General features: G+C 39.4%; 3 protein-coding genes across 5 annotated transcripts in view; 2 read left to right on the plus strand and 1 right to left on the minus strand.

Annotated features, from left to right (window-relative positions):
• LOC112456127 (chitin-binding domain protein cbd-1-like) overlaps window positions 1-224 on the plus strand; it is a 6,469-nt gene extending 6,245 nt beyond the window's left edge. The window contains exon 4 of the mRNA XM_025018462.1: window positions 1-224. This exon is cut by the window's left edge and continues 2,065 nt beyond it. Within this exon, the coding sequence (XP_024874230.1) occupies window positions 1-213 (213 nt within the window). The 3' untranslated portion in view covers window positions 214-224.
• Window positions 225-761: 537 nt separating this feature from the next.
• On the minus strand, window positions 762-5,944 carry LOC112456215. Of its 3 annotated transcripts, none has more exons than XM_025018625.1 (3): window positions 5,838-5,944; window positions 1,840-2,064; window positions 762-1,472 (listed from the first exon to the last, which is right to left on the minus strand). In XM_025018625.1, the coding sequence occupies exons 2-3, from the start codon at window positions 2,025-2,027 to the stop codon at window positions 1,232-1,234; spliced, it is 429 nt and encodes a 142-aa protein (XP_024874393.1). In that variant the 5' UTR covers window positions 2,028-2,064; window positions 5,838-5,944; the 3' UTR covers window positions 762-1,231. The 3 variants fall into 3 exon arrangements, with proteins under 3 accessions (XP_024874393.1, XP_024874390.1, XP_024874391.1); XM_025018622.1 differs by lacking the exon at window positions 5,838-5,944 and adding an exon at window positions 3,698-3,878; XM_025018623.1 differs by lacking the exon at window positions 5,838-5,944 and adding an exon at window positions 3,698-3,878 and having other exon boundaries at window positions 1,840-2,098.
• A 14-nt stretch (window positions 5,945-5,958) lies between these two features.
• LOC112456214 (serine proteinase stubble) lies at window positions 5,959-24,027 on the plus strand. The gene is made up of 11 exons (XM_025018621.1): window positions 5,959-6,646; window positions 11,161-11,269; window positions 15,089-15,411; window positions 16,292-17,774; window positions 19,434-19,577; window positions 19,917-20,063; window positions 21,034-21,110; window positions 21,589-21,689; window positions 22,169-22,440; window positions 22,624-22,778; window positions 23,079-24,027. The coding sequence occupies exons 2-11, from the start codon at window positions 11,161-11,163 to the stop codon at window positions 23,241-23,243; spliced, it is 2,976 nt and encodes a 991-aa protein (XP_024874389.1). The 5' UTR covers window positions 5,959-6,646; the 3' UTR covers window positions 23,244-24,027.
• Window positions 24,028-24,673: the final 646 nt, after the last annotated feature.

Raw genomic sequence — 24,673 nt, forward strand, 5'->3', positions numbered from 1 at the left:
AATCTCGATCCAGTTACATGTATCGGTACTTGTCCTGAAGAAGATCCTGAATACGCAGTAATACTTCCAAACGACGACTGCAAGAAATTCTGTATGTGTAGCGGCGGCGTGGCGTGGGTACAGTCGTGTCCCGAACCGCTTTACTTTGATTCCGTAGATAACGTTTGCAAACGAAAGAACAAAGCCCGTTGCGCGAAACGCCCGTTTAATTAAGATCACACGTTTTCACGGTTGATGACAAATGATGGTCAATGAAGATGAATCTGTGGCCCCTCCGAGCGAGGAACACGACGGCAAACAGTCATTTGAAGTTTTATTTCAGTTTCAATTTTTATTTAATTATTCGAAATTCTGTAAATTACTTATAAATCGCTATGTTCACTTTTCTTGTAATTTAGCGCTCAATAATGTGATAATAGGGAGTTTTTGCAATACCGTCTTTCAGATACGGTAATCGTATCTGAATTGTTCAGATACATTACTATGTATCTGAACAATTGAGATACGGTTACCGTATCTGAAAGACGGTATTGCAAAAACTTCCTAATATTAAATGTTGAATCAATTCTAATAGAAAATGTCGTTTTTCTGAGATGTAATTGTTCGTCAATAAATTATTTTTTTATAGAACCATTATAGAATAATTTAACAGTGCCGCCATAATATATTATAACTTATAATTACTGAAAGCTATTGTGTTCACTTTTTAATTAATACTGCTATAGGTATATATAATAAATTAATGAGTTATAATTTTCCGTTATTTCTCCTTTATACATCGGTCAAATTATAGTCTGTTAAAATAAATTTAAGTCCAATTCATCTTTATTATATAGCTTAAGTATCGTAAAGAATTTTTATGCACAAGTTAAATTTAAATTTATGCAAGGTTAAATACGATTATAAATGTGGTACATCGATTCATATTATATAATTTATATAATTTGAAGCATTATCTCAGGCATTAGTTTTAAATTTAAACGTTTCCAAGTACCTTGACGAGAAATTGTAATACATCGCCTTGACATCGCTCTTTGTTATCTTCAAGCATATTCTCATCTTTATCTATATATCGATGAGATATTCGTTAAATTAAACTCTAAAGAGAAGAAAACAAAACTTGACATCGACAAGCGTTATGATTAGTTGGGACGATAGAGAACTTCGTGTTATACCAGTGTCAAGAGGAAATTAATCTCGATATTAGGAAAGGGAGGAGGACGTGACATGTTTATTGTACATCGTTGTAATAATTGCTGATTATATCCGGAAGAGAGACGGATCGTGTAGCGTCGTACGACGTATACTCGTCGGTGTCCGAACTCGGAAAGTCGCGGAGCAGGACTTGCTCTGTGTTCTGCCTGACGTTTTCTTGCCTTTGCTGTTGCCTCTGCGCATCCTGAATCATCTTTAAAGTCTTCCAAGTGGCGTCCAGTTCCATCACCGGCGCAGCATCACTTCGTTTGCCATGCCTACGCGTGATTGTCGGTATTCTTAATTTCTATACTACGTGGTGATTCTGTTTTCATAATTACGTACACAGTCAGATTATCTTTATGTCACTTCTTTTACGTTTCAAAAGAATTTTTTATTATTAGCTATTTATTGAGGCCACTAGTGTGTTTCGCACATGTATATATATATTCCTTTATCATAATTGCAAGTAATAATTATCGGTTATTTATTCCGTGCGAAACTTGCTTTAATTTAAGATATTTATGAAACTTATGTATTACCATGCATACATATCGTGTACTGATTTATATAGCTACATTTGAAGCAACTTTATCATCCACTGATTTATAACATGAAAGATAGGTATCAAAGGCTCGTAATTACCTCGCTTTCCCGAACGTGGAATAATAATTTCTAACATAATCGGTGTATCTCTTTAGCTGATCGTCTGAGCCGATATCCTCCGATCTGGTCAATCTAGCCGTCGGCTCGGCACAAGCAATCGTCATTCCGATAACGGCGACAACGGACAAGCACCAGAAGAAACGAACCAGATTCATCCGTGTCCGCATTTCGAACAGTTTCAAGTAGTAGTCTCAGTTGCTGCAACTGATATGGCGAAACTTGTACGCAAAAAGATGAGCTGGAAGACGTGGCTTTGAAATTGACGTGTACGATCGTAAACCCACGCCCACGGTAGAGCGATGAATCGTTTTTTCCTTTCCTCGCCGCGGCGAAATTTTCCGTTTTACCCGCGATGAACATCAAAGGAATACAATCGAAAGTTTCTTCGCGCGTAATACACTTCCGAGAGTTGCAAAAAAACTGGGGATTATCAAGCACTGCAAAGCTTTCTTGCGGGCTCGCTTCGACACGATCGCTTTGTAAGAAAGACGCGACGAAGTTCCTCGATAATTAACGTGCAAAATTAACGCATACCCCCGGTTCTCTCAATCAGTCGGAGAATTCTTTGAGAAATGTTATGAAATGCTCTGTTCCTCAAGAATGCCGTGCAAAACAGTTGTTATACCATAAGATATATTTTTTTATGTTTTTTTAATACAGAATTTTATACAGAAACTTTTTTCTTTTCGTAAATTCCTTCTATTTTAAACCCAAATTGCTTTACCACAATTTTAATCTTTGAAACAAGATGGAATTATTTAAACTGTGAATGAGTGAATTATTTAGGCAAAGAACAGGACACGGTATTAATTTTAATTTGCTTATGAAATCGACTCGATGAGTGACAGGCTGGCGCAAACCGTCGGAATAAATTCGTAAAGAGATAAACCTGCCACGAACGCGAATAAGGGAGGAAAAGGGGAGTCGCGAGGCAATTTCACTGAATATGTAAAATTCATTGCGTCGCATTCTAATGAATACGATTATACTATATACGAATACTACGACCGATTACAGCGATAACGAACCTATCGAATCAATCATGAAATTCGATTTTCCGGCATGTCCTTTTGTTAAATGGCACGTTCTTCACGTTGACTGATTACCGCACGATAAAATGTTTTTACTCACGGCGCCATACACGACGAAACACTTGTGTTTCAATTAACAAGGTCAACTGGCTGTCCAGTCATGTTAGCCGGTTCAATATATGTACGATAAAATTTTTATTTGTTATAAATCATACTTTTGTTTTTGAAGAAGCAAGTTTTATATTTCTAGCACGTTCCTAATATATTCTTAGCCCTAGAACAATACCATGTGACACAGATTTTCTATTTTCTCTACACGTATCATCGCATAAAAATATGCTGTGTATTTGTGTAATTTCAAGATTAATCATGAATAAGTCGTTATATAAAAAATGTTGAATATATTACAAAATTATGAAAAAATGCCTGTTTTCGTTCGTCAGTAACTTAATTGCAGCAAAGCAATATTAATTAATGATGTATCTATTTAAAGTTTTAAACTGCGTTAGCTTAAATATAATTGTAATTTTAGGAAGATTGCAATATATCAGTAATTTAAAAATTATACCGTATGTCACTAAGAGATAGAAATAGCAACTCTGCGATAAATTGTTCTCCACAGCAAAAAAAATCTGTATTATTCTAGTATTAAAGTATGACTATTTTGTAATTAAAGTTCACCAATACATAGACAAAAATATTAATAGAATATATATGAACAATCAAAAATGGATCTATAATATATCATATCCTGTCAGACTACTTCAACAAGTTACAGAGTTACAACAGAGTTACAGAAGACTCACCGATTAGCAAATAAATCGTCGTAGCGATTTATATAATTGTGTATATGGGTCAGATAGTAAATCGAGCGAGGAGGCCAAATATCACACCTGAAGGAAGTCAACGCTCAACTCACTAACACCTTACAATTTCTTTCTCACTCTCGCGATACCTTAGTGTATCTCCTGGACATACCAGCGAACGTTTCAGTAGTTCGGATCGGCCGCTGCGCCGCCGACAAGAGTATATATACCTGCGAAAATACCCTCTTACGCATCCCCTCGACTATAAACCGCAACCAATCCTCGAGATCCAACCCCACTACCCGTCATCCTATCCTTTGCTCATATAGCACGTCACCGACGAGGATCAAGGAATTCGAGAACGATGTAGAATTATACATGTGAATAGAATAATATATGAATATAAGATTAAATAGAATTATTAAACAGAAGCATGATTATGTAAAATTAACGCAATAAATTTTAAAATTACTGTTTCAGCATTTTTTATATGAAGAATATCAATCATTTATTTGACACGATTCAACCTATTAATATTAATATCTAATTGTTACTTCCTAATTAAAATACGCGTAAAATTTAATATTATTAATCGGCTCATACCTCTTAACGAAACATTACGATAATTATTTTAGTTCGAAAATTTGGTTAGTCGATGCCTTTTTAAACAGTTGCGATCACAACCGAAAATATGACGATGAATACTCACTGTGTGACGGTTCTACAGGTAAAGACTTACCTGGTGCAGGTAAATCGTAGAGAAATATAAGTATATATAGGCCATGACGGACATAATGTTTATTTACTTTACTAAATTATTTTGCTATTTACAAAAATTAATTAAAAAAACTTTTAATATAAAGTACAGCCAATATTATATCATTTTAAATTATATTACGGATTGATATTTAATTTGTATTTAGTATTCACTTTTCACTTTTATGATATATATTGTTACTTATAACAATACCTAATTTAAATAGTCATTGTATCAATGTAAAAAAATATCACGCCTTTTTCATCATTTTGAACATTTTTCTTAAATATATATCTTTCTTTCTCAGTTAATAAATATCATTATAAGGTAACAATGAATGAAAAGAGTAGAGCCAGAAAAAGATGGAGGATGCATATTATAGATCTTATAAGAAAATATAAGAACCGTATAATCTGTAATAATGCTAAAGTTATTTGGAAAAGATCGCAATCGAGACAACTGAATTTGGTCAAACAGAAGGCACTTGATAAGAAAACTTTTCTCTGTAGAAAAATTAAATAGATTTTTCTCTGATTCTTCACCCATGACTTTCACGCATCCACCATCTATTTTGGTAAGAAAATTTACGACGACATCAAATTTTAGGAACAATGTTTCTTCGCAGGACACTGCAAAAGCTCTGCGAAGAAATAAGTCTGCCGCGATTGGCTGCAAAGAACTTCCGCATGATCTTCTGAAAGTCCTGCTAGTCTTGCAAAATTGCAAATACAATTTCTGTGCAATTATTGGAATATATATATATATATATATATATATATATATATATATATATATTGTATTAAAATCCCTAGTCCAGATTCTGAAGTATTTCAAGCTTCGACAGCCAGGTTTTAACCGTATTGTTATTCCAATTATCGCATTGCTGTCCAAAATTGCGAAGGATCACTGCTTGTCTTCGTTAAAGCATGATCCTGCCTCGTTTATATGATCAAATCGCGCTCGCAGAAAAACATCGCTATCTCCCAATGAACATCACAAATTCGAGGAGCGATCGATCGGGAAAGAAAAGTAAAAAAAATTAGAAAAAATAAAAGAACTGACATAAAGGAGACACCATCGACGAAGTACGAGCGACCATCCGTCGCCGACCTGCGAACAGCGACAACGAGGTCGTAGTGGGGAAGACGGGAGAAGCAGCCAAGGGTGAGGGAATAACACACGAGCAGGAGAGGAAGCTAACTACAGTGATGATGCTAAAGTCTCAGTGGTGGTGGTAATGCTGGCGGCAAGAGGGAAGTGAGGGAACCTCTGCAACAGGTAGAAGGAAGAGGGGTCGAGAAAAAGGAGCAGGTCGGGACGTCCCGGGCGCGCGAGGGAGACGAAGAAGAACGTAGGAGAGAACGGTCATTGCCACCACCTCACCTCGAGAAGTGCCCGAACGCTAGAGTCCCCGTCGGCACGAAAAGCACCGGCCCCGACACGGCCTACCATCCATGGCTGTCCCGCAGTTTAGCTTGCCGTCGTGTTTGTACCTACTCGGCTTTACCTCCTACTTGTGGGGGGGCTAACTTCTCTCTCTCACGAGGACGCGAATGAGCGCGCGCGCTCGGCCGATGCGTGTCGTCGTGGCCTGCCGATTCTTCGTGCAGGGGGAGCGAGCCTGCGAACGAGCACCTGGATCGGGGGATCGGTTGATCCAGAAGTCGTGAACCGAGCAAAACCAGTTCGATAGGTGCCAGCCGTGGCGAACAGGTCGAGCCGGCGGCTGCCAGTCCGAGTATACCTCCGAGAGGTATCCTCCTCTTCCCCATCCGAGGGTTTCCGTCGCGAACCTGTCTGTCGCACGCGACGTATGATATCTCGTGCCTGCCGAGTGGGTGTCCCAAGGTCGGTCGAAGGGCGTTCTTCGAAGCTCGTGAAGGTCGCAGGGTCACAGATGAGACGGGGAGGCGCCGGGCGCGGGAGACACCACTCGACAGGCTTCGACCACGTGGCCGCAGCTGTTCACCGGGGATTCGCGATCGAGGGTGCGAGATCTGGGTCTGACTGACGCCAGGTGATCCAGGTGATCCAGGTGATCTCGTGAAACGCGTAGAATCTAATTCAACGATCACATCATCAAGAAGAGATGATGCATCGCCGTGCGGTCTGACAACTTGAAGGAGTTTTGTAGCAACGTCTCATCAGAAGCAGAAGGAACAGCGGCGGTCTGTCGAGCGGTGTCAGTCAAGGTATGCTTACGGCTCTGTCTCAAGGTCCCGAGATGTGAAGAAGCATCATAATTTCTTGCGCGAGTGACCTTCGTTGAGATTACAACGGTCGATGGTCGATGGTATCGTTTTTTGTCGGAAAGCAACGCACCTTCGCGGATAATTCAGGATAATTAAATTGATTTGATCGCGCGACTGACGGTTCCTGCGCTGCCGCGGGATTCTTAGTCACGATGGGTACTGAACTTGGCCGAACAGGTGATTTCCTCTGCGGTCTCTCGTCCTTGATCCTCGGAGTCGGCACCGGGGCGATTAATGCTTTTTATCGTTTCTGCGGTCGGATGATTATTGGTGGATAACTATTGATAGATCGACGTTTAATTCCTCTCGAACGAAGAATGTATCATTCTTACGGTATTTTTCTGATATTTTGCAACATTTAATAGACTCTGGCTAAAAAAGTTATTGATATCTCCAATTGTTTCGAAATACGACTCCGAATCGATCAATGAATTTATATACGAATCAAATGATAACAGTTACTGATGATATGTAACAATATTTACGGAACAAATTTAATCATTTACTTTTTTATTTACATAGCTAGTTATTTACTACTGTACTTGTTCTCATAAAAAATAACCCGCCTTGAAGATAGGTCGGCTACGTTGATTGTATAAATAAATCCCCTTTAATACAAAATTAAATAAGAAAGAAACGGAAGTACAAAGACCACGCAAACCACACTTGGTTAAGCTTAAGCCAAGCAAAACATATGAACAACAGACCACGGTAGCTGCACTTTAGCACACACCAATATTATCCGCTTGATGAACACGGTTTATTGCGAATAATCAATCCAGGGGTTTATGTGTGTATACGGCTGCGGTATGTATCGACGAGCGGGACATATTGCAAATCCGTTGTCGAAGTTAGCCGCATGTTCCTTAGAATAGCGGTATATTAGCTCGTTTCAGCTGAATTTCATTCGTACGTGGCCGGGCACGCGCGTGTGCGCGCGTATATGTGTAAACTAATGTCTGCCTCGATTTTACGCAGCTTCATGCATAATTCACGAGGATTTACCTGAGAAAATTCCGGTATTCCTCAAGTAAATCTGTTTATTTTGACGAGATAGTCGTTAAATGCTTTTTTAAGACGAATTATCGCTGATATTTAATACGCGTTATTGTTTTTCGCGGAATATCTATAACATAAATCCGTCGAAAGACGATGCGAAGAAGGATTTACAGATTAAATATCGAAGTAACAGTTTCCTCTTAATTGGTCCCATGTGGAATTTCGATTAAGATTCGGATAGCGGATTTACAAGTACAGTCAAGTGGTTTCGTAACGTTCTTGAATAATTTTCACGGATGCCAGCCGTGGATTTCACGGAAGGATACCGGCGTCGTTTGAACTCTCTGGTTTTATACGTACACTCTACATCTTATATGCTCGTAAATATATTATATCCATTGAAAAGAAATCATTTAATGCGGAGCGGCTCTCGCAGCGCGTATAGAATTGTGACTTATGGTTTTATTTTCGCGTAGAATGTATCTCGGCGTCAACCCACATGTGCGCCTCGCACACATTTAGATACGTGAGTACAAATGAAAGTGGCAGGTACCGTTACCGCGCGAGTGCTATGTTACGACAAAAGCTTTTTCTACACGCGTATACGCCACGCACGTGCGTTCTCGTCGCTTTCGTCCGCCAATTAAGATAGGCCACCGGCGGATGTGCAATTTTTTTCTTGCGCCAAGGAGAGCATCAATTCCGTAAATATCTAAAAGTATAATTAATAATGTAAAAAAGAATATTTAGACTCATGTGATGAGGTACTGTATATCCTAAAAGTTACGGTAAAAGTAAAAATGGAAACCAAAGGGATAAAAGTAATAATATTCGATACTTTACATTATATTACAAATGTTACCATAAAATCGCAAAAATTATTAAATTGAGTCTATTTTTTTAAATAATCCCTTGTCTTGTAAAATATAATTATGTGCATGTTATGACTTTCGACAAAGCAAATTATTTAACTTAGAAGGAGAAAGTCCACACACATTTAACAATCAAGCATTATTCAACGAATCAATTGAAACTCGTCTAGCATTATGTCGAATTATGTAGGCTTTGTTCTAGTCAATTAGCACGGGCATCGTGTACTCAGACTTCGAGTGAAGAAAAGCCGCATTTCCACTAATTAGAAATGCGTCGACCACAAGGTATAAACCGTTGTCGAGTCGTCGAGTATTTTAAAAACCGAGTGAGAGGATCAGTGACCTAACCACTGAGCCACAAGCCAACTCACGTCGACATTTATTTGTTACTTTATCCACCCAAATTCCTGCCTGTAAATAACTGTAACGGTTTTTATTATTTCCTCTCTCTTTCTCTCAAGATGTGGCGAACTGTACACTGGATGAAGTCACTGCATTTTCTCTTGCCAGCGATAGACCGGTGATTCTATATAAAAATGCTCGATCCTGAATACGATTGAGCAATCGTTTTCTATAATTAAATTCTGTAATTTCTCGTCACCACAATAAGATTTATAGAATATTACATTCTATAAAATTATTTATAAGTGTAATTACATTATATCTAGTGAGAGTATTGAATAAAAAAAATATAAAATATAAGTACAAAATATGTTAAATATAAAAAAAATATATAAATACGCGTTGGAGTTTTTTCTCGCAGAATATAAAAATTTTTTGAATATTTAAGAATATATAAATAAATTAAATTATAGATATAACAGCGATTTTTTAGAAAATTAAGCTCGTTAAATTCATAATTATAAATTATGTAATAATAATCCGTTGTAAATAATACGGTCAATCGATTTCAATGTATAAAGGAATACACGCGCAAATTGATTTGTTCATCGACAGATGATCGCCGTTCACTGTTACGTGATTCGAGCTCGGCGAAGTATAACGTTACATCCAAATTCCTGCCTCCGAATAACTGTAACCCGGCTCTCGCCGATTGCACGACTACGTTTATCAAATAACCATATAGCTGATGACTTTGTAAATGATTAATATCCTGAGATGACAGCCAAGAAGAGGAAGATGCGAAATCCTAGGATTTAGAGATTGAAAACGAAATCTCGATGTCGATCTCGTGATCCAGAAACGAATCACCTGAAGAATACTTTTTCCGATAGATCGGAAAAATGTTTTCTTCTTCTGTTTCTTCTGTTTGTTGATGACAGACTTGCCGAATGCATTTCCGAAACAAATATTTTTCGCAATTCGGTCATTGACCGAACCGGCATCTCTCATTAAGTCTAAAATGTGTAAAAATTAAGCAACACTGTCTCGTGCCATTTGGAAATTATTAAACTTTATTGTGCAGCTTACAATCAGTTATTTTACCGAATTTTTTTTTCTACTAGCATTCTGGACGATTGAACAAATCTTATCTAATTATAAAAAGATCAAACAATGTGACAATTAATCGTGCTCCATGAAATAACTATTTATTTTCAATTTAACTCTCAATCAGATTCGGAAAATCTGTTGGACACATATAGCTACTCACATTTCAAATGTGTTACGCGGATAAACAAAAACATGAATCCTGAACTAATTAAATCCAGATATAATTTCACGCGCGATGAGCAATTGGTTCCGCCTTATCATTTATTCGTTAACAGTTTTTACAACTCTGAGGATAGTAACAGAATGTGAATGTGCCGTTACTGAGGAAATCGTGTTTAATAATCAATTAATCACAATTAATTACATAACGTTCGTGTTTAGTTCTGCATCATGAAACCATTTTACTTGGTATGCTTGGCGCCTGCGATATGCACCTGCAGTTTAACGTGTTTCCGTTTGTTTGCTCTATTTCTTGTGAAAGACAGATATGTTGCACCCCTGTGTAACGAGACGATTTGTCGAGTGTTTGAATATCACTCTGACATCGAGGGCATTAATCCACACCGAAATTATCGCCGTAATTATAAGTGATGTAAATGATACGCCGGTCGAAAGTGGTTCGTCTAAGCAGCATCCGGTGGCGAATTGAAACGAGCCGTCTGCGAGTCGCTATGAGAATGAGCGTTAAAGCGTAGTCATGAGCGTAGTCATACTGACGTCTCGCTATAATCAAATGCAATTACATCATGTAATTACGTCCAGACGGAGAGTCAGTTCTTCACCCCGTCCGTTCTTCGTGAGAATCTTCCCAGATTTATCGTCGTGCCGCGAATGTCACGGTCACGGCATTGTCTGAATTGCACATAAACGGGTCTGCTTTGCAAGTTTTGGGGGGATGAATCATTAATTATGTTCGTCAAAGATAAAGATCAAATCATTGAAATAAGGAATTATAATCTTGTGGATTACCTTACTTTATTTTATTGTTCTTGCTACTTCACGAAATAGCAATGCAATAACCGATAACACGAAAGAGAGATGCAAATAGCGATAATAAAGATGTCAGAAGAAAAAGATTAGCCTTTCTAAAAATAAAATCTAATTTCTTCCGGTTTTTCGTCTGTGTTTCAGATGTGCGACCGGCGGAAACAGGCCTGGGCCGCCGTTATCATTGGCAACGTGTTGATCTACACCGTTGTTATTGCCAGCCCGATCTATGTTCCTCAATTTCAACCAGGAAGTAAGTACTTTAGATCGCTCTATTATTCGCGGGAAGGATATCAATAGTTTTCTTCCAGATAGCATCGGTGCAGTTGGGAAAGTTTCTCTGTAATACACGGTGTCTAATAATCGTAATTCGCTGATTAAGTTGCCGTTACGTCGTCTTACGGAAATTGCATGGTACCTCCAGCGTGTCGACCTCCGATTATGAGTAGCTTTAATTATGAGTAGCTATATAATCGGGAACGTAACCGAATTAATCGACCAAAATAATCTCGCCGCGTTCTTTCAAAATTATGCTTCTTATATCTAATCATCGATTGCAGGCGATATTAGACAGTTTAAAGTTGCTAATCCATATTGTCGGCAATTTGCTTACATCGATATTTTGAGATACAAATTTACGTCGCTAATATCTTTTTATATCATATTTTCGAACAAAAATCTCACTCAACGTAAGCATTGCAAACCGCAGTGTTTATCGGTTTTAATTTGAAAAAAATTGTCTTGCATTTGTTTGGGAATTTCTTATAACATAAAGAAATTATTTTCTATCAACATTTCTAACAGTTTTTCTAGAATTGCAATGCAAACATTTAACAACTTAAAACATCGATCTAGTTGTGACAGGAATCTTAAGTCGATTCCTACAGACCGGCGACATATCTCTGCTCGTCCCGCTGGCTCTTTCACGCTCGTTGCATTTTCCCCGTGTGTCAGCTGAGTAACGGATCGGTACACAAATACCAGTAACCGGCACAGCGAGGTCCGATCTATGCGTGTGCGTAAGCGTTTGCTCTCCGTCGTACAGCGGCATTGAACCTATCTTGAATTCGTGTTCGAACGGAACGTGGGCGGACTGGTCAGTTTTCTGTAGAAGTGGGTCAACCACGGTCATCGAGCCGCGTGACTTACACTACTTACAGTGATTTTTCCGTACCCGTCACCTGCCGATTCCGTCGATTTTCGCGTGATCGTTCCCATTGGGCGGCAGGAATTCGCAAGATAACCCGATCATTGTCTTCCATACTTTATTGCTTCCAATTAAAGCACGCATACGCATTACAATCAACTCTTATATAAACTTAATTTTACAACGTCATTTTTGCAGCTGCGATAATGCAATTGCATGACAATTGTATGACGGTGATATGGATCACTTTCACAACGACCGAATCTTCGTTCTGCGACACTTCCGTGTGATGTCTGTCGCGATCAGATAAAACACTTTCCTACAATGAGCTATGCCGCGAGTGAAATTCTTTGCGCTCGATTGTGTAGGCGTGCACGCGCACGCACACACGCTTACGCACTGCCGTATGGCGTGGTACCGCTTGAAATTCCGCCAGCTATACAAAAGCGTCGCCAACTTTCTTTCATGTGCTGGTGACTAACTAACGCGTCACTTCCGCCAGCATACATTTTCTACGCGCGGAAAGGTGACTTGGGCGCGCAGGACTTTTTGGACGAGCGAGACTGACCGACTGACCCGGTAGCGTCAGCGCCTGGGACCGCAAACAATTTTACGGTTGATTTTCACTAGCCACAAAACGTCCGTCAACCCGACAGGCCGGCAAAAGAAAGTAAACAGTCGCGGAAAAACCATGACGCTTTAACGACCCGTCGTAGTTTGGAGTACGGAAACTACGGTCAGTCTGGTTGTAACTGTCAACCTTGCTACCGCTGATTAATTCGCGCGTTGCCCGATTTGCCGAATTAAAATAAAGCGCAAACCTCAATCAGACATTTAATTTCGTGATGGACATCTCGAATTTCTATTTTATATCATAACTCTCTATCTTAATTCTCCCTCCGCAGTCTCGTCTAAACTCAACGTACGTAGCGCGCTATTTGACAACGTGAAGGCTCGCGTTCATCATGTTAAGTGATCTGTCACTTTCTTTGGCGCGATATACACAGAGTATACCGGGAATACGCAGGTTTTCCATGTTTATACCGAGAACGCGCCTGGTCCATCCAAGCATCTCGGGTCAAGTATGCCCGTTTAATCATACCAAGCCGGAGCACCCTGGAATGTACATGGCGATTTCGTTGGGCCAAAGACCTCGGGGAGAAAGAGAAAGAGTAAGAGAGAAAGAGAGAGAAAAAAAAAGAGAAAGAGAGAAAAGAGGGAGAAAAAGAGAGAGAAAAAAAGTCAGAGGCAGAGCAAGAGATTGTGAGGTGTCTTAGAGGGAAACGGGCTGTTACATTAGGCTATGACTGTGACCCACTTTTGGGTCGGGCAACTAGCTCATACATTGAAACTTAACGGTACCGAGATGCTTCGCCTCGCCTGACATCAATTCGTTCCCCGATATAATGCGGCATGCCCCGTACACGCATTAGCGTTTTACAATCAATCGTTGATATAAAATCGTGATTGCGAGAGAATCCAAGTTGGAGGCCATTCCCAATGAAATTTACGATCCCGTCAGGATTTTTAAGAGTCAAAGACGGCGTTAGTTGCACGCAAATTGCGCGCTAAGACATTTTCCTTCTTCGGCTTTCGCTTGAATCATACTGATGAACTTTACACGTTTTACCTCATTCTTTGAGAAATTGGTTCAATTAAGTCATTACTACAATGTTACTACTATTCTTTGCAATCTTGATACAACGATATTATCTATTTTTATCTGAAAATTCACGTGTTATTTCGGAGCGAAGAGCAAGATTCTTTATCTTCCTCTGACACGCGCTGCTCTTTTGTGGCTAACTGTATCGCACGACCGTATGAATCATTGTCAAAGCAGACTTCTGTCATTCCGTTATACGCCTCTGATATTCTCGACTTTTTAAATTTGACGTGACAGCTGTTTGTTTATCCACTTTCCGTTCGGTCGACGCACAATGCACTAAAGACCCAGAAAAGATTCCTGTTATCCGATTAATGCACATGATCTTTAATTTTTTACCGAAGGCAACAACTGTTTTAAGATCCGATACATTCAACAGATGATATTGGTAAACTTATAACGAGTTCGATAAATATTGTCAACAAGCTAATAACTTCTGTATTAATATATCACAGTTATCACTTTACTCGTCCGTTTGACATTGTCGCTTGTCATGATCTCGCCGCACCAGAGCTATCCATCATACTTTCAATGTATTTTCTTTTCGTGATTCAGTTTCGCAATTATGCGCCGTTTACGCTGTCCTGCGTATCCCATCACCCATGGTTTATAGGGATCGCAGTTGAACGGTCGGCAAGATCATTATAGGAGAGAATTATAAGCAGATACGTCGACGATACGAGAGCGAAGTGTTACGGGCGGGAATGTGGAACGTACATCGTGAATAAACAGTTATAGACACCGGGTGAAGGTTGATATACACTTCGGAGGAGATCAGAGAACACGGAAGCGTTTATCTAACCACCGTTGACGACCATTCAAGGGGGAAAGGGGGAATTCCATCTCGAGGCATCACTTCGCAACGTTTTATTTCACGGGAGTTTTTCTCCTCGCGGTAAAGGAGTCTTTACTTTCGCATTAACGTGTGAGATAATCTCCCGAATGGAAGAATCCTGTCTATCGCATGAGAGAATCGCGTATCGTCATGAGGTATCGCGACGGCAAGTTCCGGCGAATTATCTTTACGAGGCATTAGATGAGAGAGAAGAATATTGTGTAAAAAGATATTAATACAATTTCTAACACATAAATCAAGAATTAAGTGCCGGTGGCGTTGCAGAAACAACGTCAACATATAAGAAAATAATATAAATAACATTTTTTAAGCGACGTGTTTAAAATAAAAAAAGACGTTCAGGTTTTGGTCGGAAATCGACTTGTCACTGATAAATGTAATGACGGCTGTTCCTTCGTTCTTGCAGGCACGGGAAGAAACATCAGACACTTGCCCTGCGTGTCACGCAGAAGCGGTGAGACCGGTGTGTGCATGTTCGCGTTTACCTGTGCGAAGGCTAATGGCACGCATCTTGGCACCTGCATCGATCGCTTCTACTTCGGTAGCTGCTGCAAGATTGACGACGAGCCGGACATCTTCCCGCAGGACAATAGCATCGACGACGGTCCGTCGCCACCAAGGCCGTTCATCACGACCCACAGGCCTATCGGGAGCAGCGGCATACCGGAGTACTTCGCGAGGCCCAAGCCGACCGATGAAAAGAAACCAGTCGTGGCTTCGCAAATCACGGCAAGTAGACGATCGCTAATGAAGCAGCGAGTCGGCTTAGCACGTTTCGCCATGCGTCAGTAGAAATGAGCGTGTGTGACAGCTTGAAGTTCCTAGAGACGCGACAGTTCGATGGGATCGAAGTAACGTCCTTCGCAATTATTACTCTGTCAAATCAACCGCAGCGAACTTGGTATTCCATAAAGCAGATGTGTACTGATAAAAAAATGACTCAAGTTTTTTTTTATTTAAGATAGTACGTGATTACGGTAATTTCATTTCATCTCTCGTAAATTTTAATTTTAGGAAAAGAAATCAGTTTTTTCACAGCAGTAAGTATAATGGTAAAAAGTGAAGTAGCTTGGATTATGATATGCGAGAAAGAACGAGACAAGATTTTTTCTTTCAGATATGTTATAATAACTTTCTCTGCGTGAGATCATCGAGAAGTAGGCACAGTAACTCGCGTGATCTCACAATTGATTTATGGATTAAAGAAAGAAAGTTGCTCGTTAAAGCTTAATGATCAGCATGTAATGTGTGTAAGAATATAACCCGCGGAAATCTTGCAATTTTTTGAATACACATTTCGTGAACTGGTATATTAAACCAAATCTGGCCGAATAAAAATGTTTATTTTTATTAACGTTCAAAATTCATATATATGATAATCTTTATTTAAATAATGTATTTTCTAATAATATATGCCGCATTCTGTATCACAATACATAAAATTTTAATTTCCTTTATAGAAAACGATTGCAAATGGATTAATTTTTTATTTAATAAATTAATTAAAAATAATTTAATTCTATTAGACCACCTTGCTTTTAGAAGATTAATTTACGAATCATATTGCGTCTACATTAATAATTAATTTCATAATTTCATAATTTTATAGACAACGTCTGCATTCTTGAATACGCAAAGCACGCTAACTTCGGCAAGTACGATGAGAGACACCACGAAATTCGTGACAAAGAAGCCAACGATCACGACGATAGAAACGACCACGCAGACTACTCGCCTCTCGACATTCCAAACCGTGCAAAACGCTGCCGGACCTAGCACGGAAGCCTTGTTGAAGAAAACCAACAGTACTGTAAATATTCTGTCAAGTATATCACCAAGTACACCGAGACAACCTACGAAACCGTCCACTTTGGCCTATACCTTACGACCCAGCACCGTAAATCTAACAAAACTGACGACCATCACGACATCTTCGAAAACGACTACGAAGAAACCTGTTGTTGTTTCCACGACAACAGCGCAGAGACCAACAGTGCAGACATCCCAGAAACCACTTTCCTCGACTACTCGTAGGCCGATTATTCAATACGAATCGACCACGACTACGATAAAGAACGTGCTCGCGACCACCACGCAAAAAGTGGTGCCTTCGACGAGATTCCCACCGAGAAATACAACGTCGGTCAAACCGTTGACTCAGACGTCCACGAGAAAGCCTAGCACTAAGAGGCCTAGCACTGTTACCACCACTGTGACATCGAAACGTCCAGTGGTGACTACGAAGAAACCCAGTACATTGACGAAGAGACCGTCAACCTCTTCGAAGCCTCTCACGAATTCCAGCTTTGGCACGACTTTGCCGATAACGACCAGGCCTTACTCAACCTCCGGATCGTTCAGCAGCATTGGATCTTCCAGCATAGTCAATCGAGCAACGGAGAGTACTTTAGCCTCCACTGGGATTAGACCGTCGACTGCAACGACGGCAGTTACGAGCTCGAGCAGTCAGAAGACCACCATTACGACGAAGAGTCCGGATCAAAAAGTGTCTATCACAAAAACAACGACACCGAAGACAACCTCGAAAACAACAACGAAGCCATCGACGATCAGGACAACCACCGCTAGATCGACAACGGCTAGAACAACGATCACGAAATCGACCACGACCAAACCATCGTCGTTGACCACGACGAGATTGAAACCCACTAAGATCACTAGTACTACAACGAAGACCACCAAACCCGAATACACCACCATCACGACAACCACGGAGAGAACGAGACCGTTGACGTCAACTGTCAGTTCAACGATTGAAGTTACGAAACCAAAACCCAGCACTACAAAACCAACTCCTTTGACGAAGGTTCCTGTAAACACGTCCAGCATTGTGGAGGTCACCACAAGTATCTCGAGTTCGATATCCACGTTTACCGTTAGAAACGAGAGCACCTCGACCCACGTACCTCCTACGAAGGGTCAGAATGTTAATCACACCCTTGAGGAGATCCCGTTGACTACATATTCGCCCGGACTAGTGACGTGGAGCTCCAACTCCGATGAAGTTTCGACTAAGGCGTCCAACGAAACGTCTTCGTCAACGTCAACTTCAACGGTAGCTACATCATCAGGTGAATAAAATATTATCAAATTTCTTTCTTATCTTCTATATCAGAATATTATAAATCACTTGTAATTGCATGATCAAAATATCTCCTTTTACCTATAATATTAAATTAATTGTGATATTAATCAAAACATGTTAATTTTTTGAACGTTGGTTCTCACCACATTGAAAGCAAGAAAATCTTGAACTTTTACCTATTAATATCATCGATTTGAAACGAGAAGCGAAAGCAAAAGACATTGAATTTATACAGTAATCAAAGGCTTTCGCTATTCCCAGCGTTTTGATGCATGCTGCGTGCCGTACTATACAACGTGGATCGCTATCATGATTTCCTACTGACGGCAAGGGCGTCACGTTACACAGTGAATGTCTGTTTTCTTCGATTTCACTGGTTAGCATACAGACGCAAAACGAATAAGATTGCTAATCACGTTTCTGATAATTCCTCGAAGGGTCGATCGATGCCGACGAAGGGAGCATATGTAAAATTCGCGACTGGCTATTGCCAAGTGTAAAGGGACTTAATATTCTATGAAAATTCATTACTGAGTAAAGAGAATCAAATATAAACTAAAATATCTTTTTCGAGTATTATAAGGCTTAAAAAATCAAGATTAGATTCACAATTTATGAAGTTTACTTTAAATATAAAATTATATCTATAAAGAACTTTTCCTCTTTATATTTATCCGTTCTTTGTCTTTTGCAATATTTATTTATAAGTTTACATCTTTCTACTTCAAATTTTAATATCACAAGCTCAAGATTCAAAAAAATATTTTTCTCTGTTTCCAAAGTATACGTTTATTTTAATAAGATTTTAATAAGATTCGACACAATTATTTCGATTGAATATCGCACGCCAAGCTCAAGAGGACGTCACACCTCTTTAACCGATATAATTGCATCTTGATTACATGCAGCGCAAAAGTGAGTTACGCCGAGCTACATAAGTAGGTAATCCGTCCCGCGTTATGCGTTCATTCGATAAACGGTTACTTTATTCTACCCGAATGAGCCGAACTTATCGTGGATGCGAGCCAAGGTCGATCCTCGGACCCTAGAAAAGATAATCGTGTAGAGACGCTATGTGGATCATGCCGTTGCTCCAATAGCACTTTGATACATCGTCGGGATAGAATGTCGTAACGGTTCACAAACCGGCCATCCCGTGCTCTCCGCCGACGCAATTACGGTCATCTCTCCCTTACTAGTATCTGTATCTCTCTCGTCGTGCGAGCAAGACTTCGAATTATCTTCTAATAACTATGATTCGCCTTGCAAGAGAAAAAAACGGAACGAATTCGCTCTTCTCTCGACCACCCTAAATTAAAGAATCAAACCGGTTCGCGCAGCCTCGAATCAGCATAGTATATCTGTCCGAAACTAACTAACATTTTCTGAGAAACGCAGGTCCACGAACTTGAAGAAAAAATTCCTCCTGATTTTTTTCTTTTCGATACATGTTCAATGGAGTATCCTGCTGGATGAGCTTTTATCTAATTTTGATAATTTAGTGCGTCTCGAATTATACCTAATGCGATAAGTTATCTATTTCTGGTTCCCCTAGAAAAGAATCATATAGCTCTCTAGTTCATAAATTTGCAATTAATTAAAATTTAATTAGGTTTGGTACTTATTACGTTTGTTCGCTTCGCAGAGCAAGCGGAAACTGATTGGTCGCCGATAACGACTCCGGATGGTTGGATAATGATTCAGTCGCCCACCACCGAAATGTTACCGCAGACTCAAGAGTCGACGACCGAACCGGTTGCGGAATCCACTATACAGTCTTTGACTTCTGGTAAGGCATATTAATTGTAGCCTTTGGAAATACTCCGTGGTTCGCGAGTTTGCTCGCGATCGAAGAACTTTCAAGAGTTGGCAAACGTAATCATGCAAACGAGCAACAACTTGGAAGGAATATCTTCTAAGAAGTCAGAAATACAGAAATCAACTGGAAGTTCTCAATAAATTTGAGTGTTGCAACAACACTCTGTTTCAGAATTACCTTCTATTGAAGCTCCTTGCAATAGTACGCAATTTCAATTTTATACGAATTTTTTATAGACAATTATATGGCTCTTTTTTTTCACGCGGGATGTAACAATGCTTGATTAACTGGTATCCTTCGGATTTTCAGCCAAACCGATAACAGAGAGCACTATTATCCCCGACACCACGAAGACACCGACGGTGATCACTTTGCTGTCAACGATCGCCAGCGTTACGATCGACTCGGAACTTCCGGTACCGATGGAGACCCTCAATATGTCAGACTACAAACAAGGTTAATACCTAAATGCTGAATGAATTACGATGTAATATTACGACGAGAGCATGCATGAATAAAAGAAATTAGATCGTTCCCAGACTGGGTGACCGGAACGAATCGTTACTCGACTAGAACTAGTCTCGGGACTAAAAACAAAATGACGGGTGAAATGCGGAACTGGATTCGGGTCACTGTCGGAATTCACGTTATTCCATTCGATTTTGCTCCAGTTAAACCCTGAAGATGAATCCAACTTCTGGTCGCACAGTGACGCTTTCATCTTCTCCTCGCGGTAATATTAAACTTCTCGTTTGATAAGGCAGACATCTCTATTAATTCTAACGCATAAATCGCACGTGTACATTTTACAAGCAAAAGACAATTGTGACAAGAAAAAGATTTATGTCCGTGTAGAATTTCGCGATTTTCTTGCAAAATATTTTCACATCGTAGCATCTGTTAAGTTTTTGCAATTTTCAGTTATCGAGACAGTTCCACAGTCTTCTGCATATTTTTTATAATTCAAATAAATCAGTTTTTAAAACCACTACATAATTTTCTGTTTATATTTTGTTTAAATAATTATAATCGCATTGCGTGTAATTACTTATACAATATAGCAAACACTATAATTTGTGGATTAACGACCACTTTATATGCCATTTATCTAAGCTGCCATCATCTAAGTTGCATAATCAATAGTACAACTTAATTTAAATAATGGTAGTATAGTCATAAATTTTAACGCCAGTAATTTCCCGTAATCAATACGATGCGCGCCGAGTGTCGCACACAAGTAAGCAGGCAATATTGCCGATACAAAAATTCTAATTTCGCCTACGGGCAGACAAAAGAATTATGTGAGCGACGCATCCGCGCAACGGTACCGGTTCATCCAGTCGAACAAACGCAGCGCGTCCGTTCTCCAACATGACCGTCCAATTGGGTCTGATGCGATTTAACTCGACAATGTTTATTCTTGCAGTGTGCGGACGAAGACTGTTCCCGGAGCCCAAGATCGTCGGTGGTGATCGAAGCTCCTTCGGAAAATGGCCTTGGCAGGTGAGCATCTCGAAATAATTATTGAAATTGCTATTTACGCAGATCGCTCTACCGATTCGTTTGCCACGTTGTCATTTTATTTGCTCACCTTGTCTAAATAGTTGTGTATAATTCAGTTCTTTTGGAATGCTTATCCGTCACGTTTTATTTAAATCAAATCTGATGATTACTCGAAAGTAATTAATGTTAGATCTGTTATTTAAAAAATTATTTAAAAAGAAGTATAGTAAAATTTGATTTTTGTAAGACTATCACAAATAAATATTCATCGTCACTCAATCCATCGTCTGGTGAACGAACACAATTGCAATAATAAATCATTTTAAATATGAAGGAAGACATGATCGTGATGACGGTCTTTCGCGTTAACAACAACAGTCATTTTATTACGTACTAGAGATAAATGTGTACATAGATCGATCGTCGTACGATGCGACGTACGGCGATTGATTTACTCACGTGGCGGATTTCCTTGCAGATCTCATTACGTCAATGGCGATCGCAGACGTATCTACACAAATGCGGCGCGGCATTGTTGAACGAGAACTGGGCTATTACCGCGGCGCACTGCGTCGAAAGGTAAGTGTTTGCCATGGCTGCGACACTCATAATCAAGTTGTCTCCCACTCGCACGATCATCTCAACCATCCGCGGCGTTCTTTAACGTTGCAGCGCGAAGCCTGTCCTCGTGACAACACGCACGCGCTTATGATATTCCCGCGCGATGAAAAGAGATTATCTCCGCCTGTATAAATATTTTCTCATCTGGTACTTATATTTGAGAAGCGACCAAGACCATCGCGTGGATGGTCGTCCTAAAGCATCATAAGAAGTCTCACACATGTTACGCTTAGAAAAATCAGAATTCCGAGATTTTTTTCTGAATTTTACTATACATATTGTCATCATTGCGTTCCAATGTCTTTTCCAGAATTCTTTTTAACTTTTTCAACATTCTTAGTGATACAGTATTATTTGAGACGTAACGGAAGATTGTCACTAACCAAATAATTTCGTTTCCGGATGGAAGTTATAAAACACTGATATATATTTTGCAGCGTTCCACCTAGCGACCTATTGTTAAGGATCGGTGAACACGATTTGTCGAACGAAGACGAGCCGTACGGATATCAAGAAAGAAGAGTGCAAATTGTGGCGAGCCACCCACAATTTGATGCGCGTACCTTCGAGTACGATCTCGCTCTATTGCGATTCTACGAGCCTCTTCTGCCGTTCCAACCAAACGTCCTCCCGATTTGCCTGCCCGACGACGATGAAACCTATGTTGGTCGTACCGCCTACGTTACTGGCTGGGGCAGACTTTACGACGGTATTAAAATGCAGATTCATAATTAATTAAAAAATCAACAACAACACGACTTGCATTTTATATTCTCGTAATTAATCCGACACGCGTTAATCAGTACTAAAATTGTAAATTTGTATTTTAACGAAGTACTGTTATTAAAATTATCGCGCGGATGCTTGAGAATATTTTTATCTATCTTTGCAGAGGGGCCACTACCATCCGTGTTACAGGAGGTTGCAGTACCGGTTATCAATAATAGCGTATGCGAAGCGATGTACAGAAACGCGGGTTACATCGAGCACATTCCGCACATATTTATCTGCGCCGGTTGGAGAAACGGCGGGTTCGACTCTTGCGAGGTCAGTTCTCGTTTCTTGCTTTAACTCAAGTTTAAATCAAGAAAATCGTCGTTTGCTCTCTCGTTTAAATTCTTCAAGATTTAGAATAACAATTAAATATATAAGTACCGCTACTGGGATATAATTTATATCTTTCGATACGGGTAATTCTGACGGTCACATATTGCTATGTCAAAGTAAAAATATTTTTAAATATCTCTAGAAGATTGAAACGCCTTTTACAACTTTAAACATTATAGTTATCTAGGAAAATTCATTCCTTAATATATTCTAACTTGTCACTTTTTCTACTCTCGTCAGGGTGATAGCGGCGGTCCGATGGTCATCCAAAGAGCGCGAGACAAGCGATGGGTCCTTGCCGGGATCATAAGCTGGGGAATCGGTTGCGCCGCGCCCAATCAGCCCGGCGTTTACACGCGTATCTCGGAGTTTCGCGAATGGATCAATCAGATCCTGCAATTCTGAGCGTCTCGGCGAAAGAGCGTGCTCCGCGCTCTCGAAATTCGCGCTTTCACGTCGCGTCGACTCCTACGGACGTTTGTAACGATCGCCAAGCGGACGGACGGCACCATCTGCCGGAGCTGTGAGCCAAGTGCAATTTAGTAGAAAAAAAAGTAAAAGATCCCAGTGGAGATTCACAGAGATCTGTGCGCGTGTTGCGAACTTGGACGACATGTGGAGCCACTGATTCGATTTTCGCGTGTGAAGCCGCGACGTATGTACACGCGATTTCCCGGGCAAATCCAACGTGTTACAACGATACGGTAAAGGGACAAAGGGCGGTATCGATTTGCGATATCGGAGACACTGTGAATATCAGTGATAAGCACATCGGATTTTGTGACAAAGGATCGAAATTTTCGATCAACTTAGATTCATTTATCTAGAATCGATTTAAAATAGTTAATTCCAGGACACGGAATCACTTTTTTAAAGTAAATTATTCTTTTAGATATCTACAAATGCTGTTCAGCACTAATTTTTCAAGTTTTTTCCTTTTACCAAACATATATTGATTATTTTTTTCTAATGTGTTCAGTTTGCTCAAAGCCTGATTTATTAAATGCATATAAAAATGCATGTGATTACGCTAATTGATAAATTTAAAAAAAAAATATTGGATATGTTACTAATTTACTAATAGACAAAAATACGCTAATTTGTGTGTTGAATCTCAGCTAGAACTCAATCACACACACATTTTCAAAAATAATTTTTAATTTTGAATTCAAATAAATTAAAATAATGTAAATTAAAACACAATATATTTAATATAATATATAAGTTTAGCAAAAAAATTATTTAATTCGTTTTGGATCGAAATTTGTATTCGATGTCTACAAAAATGTTTATAATTTAATATTTTATATATCTTCTCATCTACCATTTAAAACGATCGTGAAGCTACTGTGATTCAGAATTTACATATTTTCTAAATATGTATTTATACATAAAAAAATATAGTAGAATAAGTTTTTGAATCACAGTCTGCGCAAAAAGTGTTTACGTAAATTTCGTTACGCGGTATAACAAACATTCATTGGTATCACCAACAAATATTTGAAGCAAAAACATAAACACCGTCATGGATATATGACTTGTAAAAATCCATATTTTTTATAGCTTTGCCTATCGATGAAAAAAAAGTATTAAACTCTTCGTCAGCTCTCTGAATATTTTTTAAACGCAAAAATTGCGTGATTTACGTAGATCCGTCGTATACAGGAATATTTATCTGTTTATATATTTATAAATTCAAATATGCAATATAGCCGAGCGAAGAATGAACAAGTATTCCAAAATCACTGCATCAAAGAAAGATCGTTTTCAAACTTCTCAGATTACATAAAATTGTCGATTATTTTAAAAGATAAGAACCGGAAAAATAAATAATG

Source organism: Temnothorax curvispinosus, unplaced genomic scaffold (genome assembly GCF_003070985.1).
Source record: "Temnothorax curvispinosus isolate PA1 unplaced genomic scaffold, ASM307098v1 QBEX01006657.1, whole genome shotgun sequence".
Lineage (NCBI taxonomy): Eukaryota > Metazoa > Arthropoda > Insecta > Hymenoptera > Formicidae > Temnothorax > Temnothorax curvispinosus.